At 29.4% G+C, this 3122-nt stretch overlaps 1 protein-coding gene across 1 annotated transcript; it reads left to right on the top strand.

Moving 5' to 3' along the window:
• The first annotated feature begins 980 nt into the window (after positions 1 to 980).
• Positions 981 to 2585, top strand: LOC127135265 (heat stress transcription factor A-4a). The gene is made up of 2 exons (XM_051062025.1): positions 981 to 1240; positions 1910 to 2585. Exons 1-2 carry the CDS (start codon positions 1022 to 1024, stop codon positions 2312 to 2314), a joined length of 624 nt encoding a protein of 207 aa, XP_050917982.1. The 5' UTR covers positions 981 to 1021; the 3' UTR covers positions 2315 to 2585.
• Positions 2586 to 3122: the final 537 nt, after the last annotated feature.

The following is a 3122-nucleotide window of genomic DNA, read 5'->3' as shown; positions in this document are numbered from 1 at the left end:
CCTCAAACAAACTTAGAAAACTCAAGTTATGCATGAAATAGGACAATCAATCCCATTTTATATCTACTTGCGTTTTTATGCGGTTTTCTCCCTATTGAACAGATTTGAAACTCACTTGTTTCACCTATTTGAGTTCTAACCGCCCCAGAAAACAGACAAATAAGCAGCACCATTGGAAGGCCGCAAAAATTAGGGGAAATTAACCATTTGGGATTTTTCATGAAAAATAGGCCATTTGGGATTTGGTTATTGACTGCTCCGAAAAAATAACAATTACATAGTAAAACAGATTAAAATAATATTATCAACACAAATTTCTAAAGAGGATCAATCACAAATAAATAGCAACAATATCAGCAATATCAATCATATCACTCATGGATTCACACAATTCAATTCACTATAATATATTCAAATTGTTAATTCAAAATATTATATATTTTTATTATTTATAAAATAAATTATACACTTGAATAACTATTTGTTATGACTTGCTCACTAAGTTAATAAGTTTAAAATATTATATTAGATTAGATTATTTATAAATAAACTATTTTATTTTTTATCTAGAAATAGTAAATTCAATGATACATAAAGTTTAAAAAATGGTCAAAGTACTTTAATATTTTGGCAGATAAGGACAAAAAAAATTATGAACATTTGAAAAAGGAAAAAATAGACAACCATTTATTTGTTCTGGTTATGCTATTTACAATTTGACCATTGTTTTTTCAACATATGAATCAGCAAAAAAATTCACCTTTTGAGTTGTAAGCTTAAATTTTGAATGAATCGGGAATTGAAAAAGGAAAAAAAATATCCTTTTTAAAATTATTGATGACAGTTATTGAAATGAAAAAGAGAAATAAAAATGAATAATTTTTATTCATTTTTCATTTATTTTATAGGGATTTTTTTTTACAATTTAAAGGGTGTTTGAGGAATATTTTTTGTATGTGTTTTGAGATTTGAGGTTTGAGGAATATTTTTTGTATGTTTTTTTTTAATTTGACATGGTGCTATGATGGAGCAAGGTCAGAGTAGTTTAAACTCTATACCTTCTTTTATATCTAAGACTTATATGATGTTCAGTGATCCTACAACTGATACCATTGTTTCATGGAGTTCTACCAATAGGAGTTTCGTTGTTTGGAATCAACCTGATTTTTCAAAGGAATTGTTGCCCATATTCTTTAAGCATAACAAATTCTCGAGTTTTGTCAGACAACTTAACACCTATGTAAGCAAATTTAATGTACTTTATAATTTTCATTTCTTTGATAGCTTGATTGATTCTTTTGTTAATGGTGTTTGTTTAGTTCTTTTTAATCATTGACATTAAAGTTTTTTATTTTTAAATAAACAGTGTTATGGTTTTTGATTTGACGGTGATTTTAAAAAAATTATCTTTATAGATTTGTTAACTTTGATCGACTTATTTAAGCTTGTTTACTTATTTGAGCTTGTTAACTTCGATCAACTTATTTGAGCTTGTTTACTTATTTGAGCCTGTTAACTTCAATCGACTTATTTGAGCTTGATTACTTCCATTAACACTTGTAAAAAAATCGGCGAGCTTTTGAAAATTATGTTTTGTTATAGAAATAGCTTATAATAAACTTATATGATAATCTCTTATGTTATAAGCGCTTGATTAAGATTATCCAAACATGGCCTTGTTTGTAAACAACGCTTAATTAAGGCGTTTTAGACTGCTTGAATTATGTTATGGTTTTTCATTTGATTATGGATTTGGGTTTAGGGTGATCACTTTGATAAATAATTGTTTATCTCAATCACTCGATTTCGATTTGATTGTCGAGATCCAAATAGAGTTTCTTATTTTTCTTGTTGTTGTTTTGTTTTTTAATTTATATATTGAATTGTGTTATGGTTTTTGGTTGATCAGGGCTTTAGAAAGGTTGGTCAAGAACAATGGGAATTCACAAATGAAGATTTTGTAAAAGATCTACCAAATCTCATGAAGAATATCCACATGCGCAGACCATATTTTAGCCATTATGTGCCTAATACTCATAGCCAACGGGCGACAACTTCTGGTGTTAGTGTTGCTGCTGCTCCATTAACAGAATCAGAGCGGTGGAATTTTAAAGCTCAGATAGAAAAAATCAGACATGAAAAAGAACAACTACTTATTGAACGTCAGAGGCAGCAAGAAGAGTGGAATCAAAATGAGATGCACTTACATTACTCGAAGGATCGTTTACAACAGTTGGAATTGAATCAACAAAGTTTACTCTCTTCTGTTGGTCAGGTGCTGCCAAAATCCGTGGAAGAGGCAAGTCTCCGGTAATCTACGGTGAACACGGGGAGGAAACGAAGTTATCTAGGAAATAGTCCCTATAATAATTTAGCTAGCATTGAACTTCGGAAGGAAACTTTGGAATAGTTATTTAGAGAAAACACTGAGAGTGTGTCTGTTCTCAGTATACACATGGAACAATTAGATCTGCTCGAGTCATCTTTGATGTTTTGGGAGAATCTTGTAAATTTTTTGAGAAGTATGTTTGTATTAAAGAGATATGTGACAACCTTGGTGTTTAAAAATGTTTTATTTTTATGAATTTAATTAAGTAAGAGTAGTGGTAGAGTGATAGTGTAGTGCCATACTGTATGTATTAAATTCTGAAACACGATTCTATCTATTTTGAAGTTTATTAGAAAAGATTACACTTACTTCTCTTAAGAACACCTCATTCACACATTAAAACTATTTGTCCCCATTAAAAGAACAAGGGAAAATTACAATTACCTCTCCTATACTCTATTAGAATATCTATCGCAACCTTAATATGTTAAACATCTAGAACAGAGCAGCAACAATTAAAAATAGGAACATTCTGACGAGGCACACATCTATGGAAAAGAAGTATGAGCTTTAATCAATAAGAGTAAGAATGTTGAAAAATAAAGAATGTGTTCCTGACATTATTGATGAGATATTATCAAAGTTTATGATGTTTGAGCTAATAGTGTGTATGTCAAAAGCATATAAACTTGATCATATTTTGTCATTCATTTCCTACATATGATTTTGTTAGAATAATTCATCAGTTTACATCAATTTTATGTAAACTCATAAAATTGATGGACCTGCTATT

Source organism: Lathyrus oleraceus, chromosome 4 (genome assembly GCF_024323335.1).
Source record: "Lathyrus oleraceus cultivar Zhongwan6 chromosome 4, CAAS_Psat_ZW6_1.0, whole genome shotgun sequence".
NCBI lineage: Eukaryota > Viridiplantae > Streptophyta > Magnoliopsida > Fabales > Fabaceae > Lathyrus > Lathyrus oleraceus.
This window is presented reverse-complemented; position numbering and strand designations above follow the sequence as displayed.

Bases quoted from the DNA above. Each gene is read 5' to 3' on its own strand.
- LOC127135265 (XM_051062025.1), top strand. From the start codon at position 1,022: ATGATGGAGCAAGGTCAGAGTAGTTTAAACTCTATACCTTCTTTTATA. The intron at 1,241-1,909 runs GTAAGCAAATTT...TTGGTTGATCAG, and splicing joins TCAGACAACTTAACACCTAT to GGCTTTAGAAAGGTTGGTCA.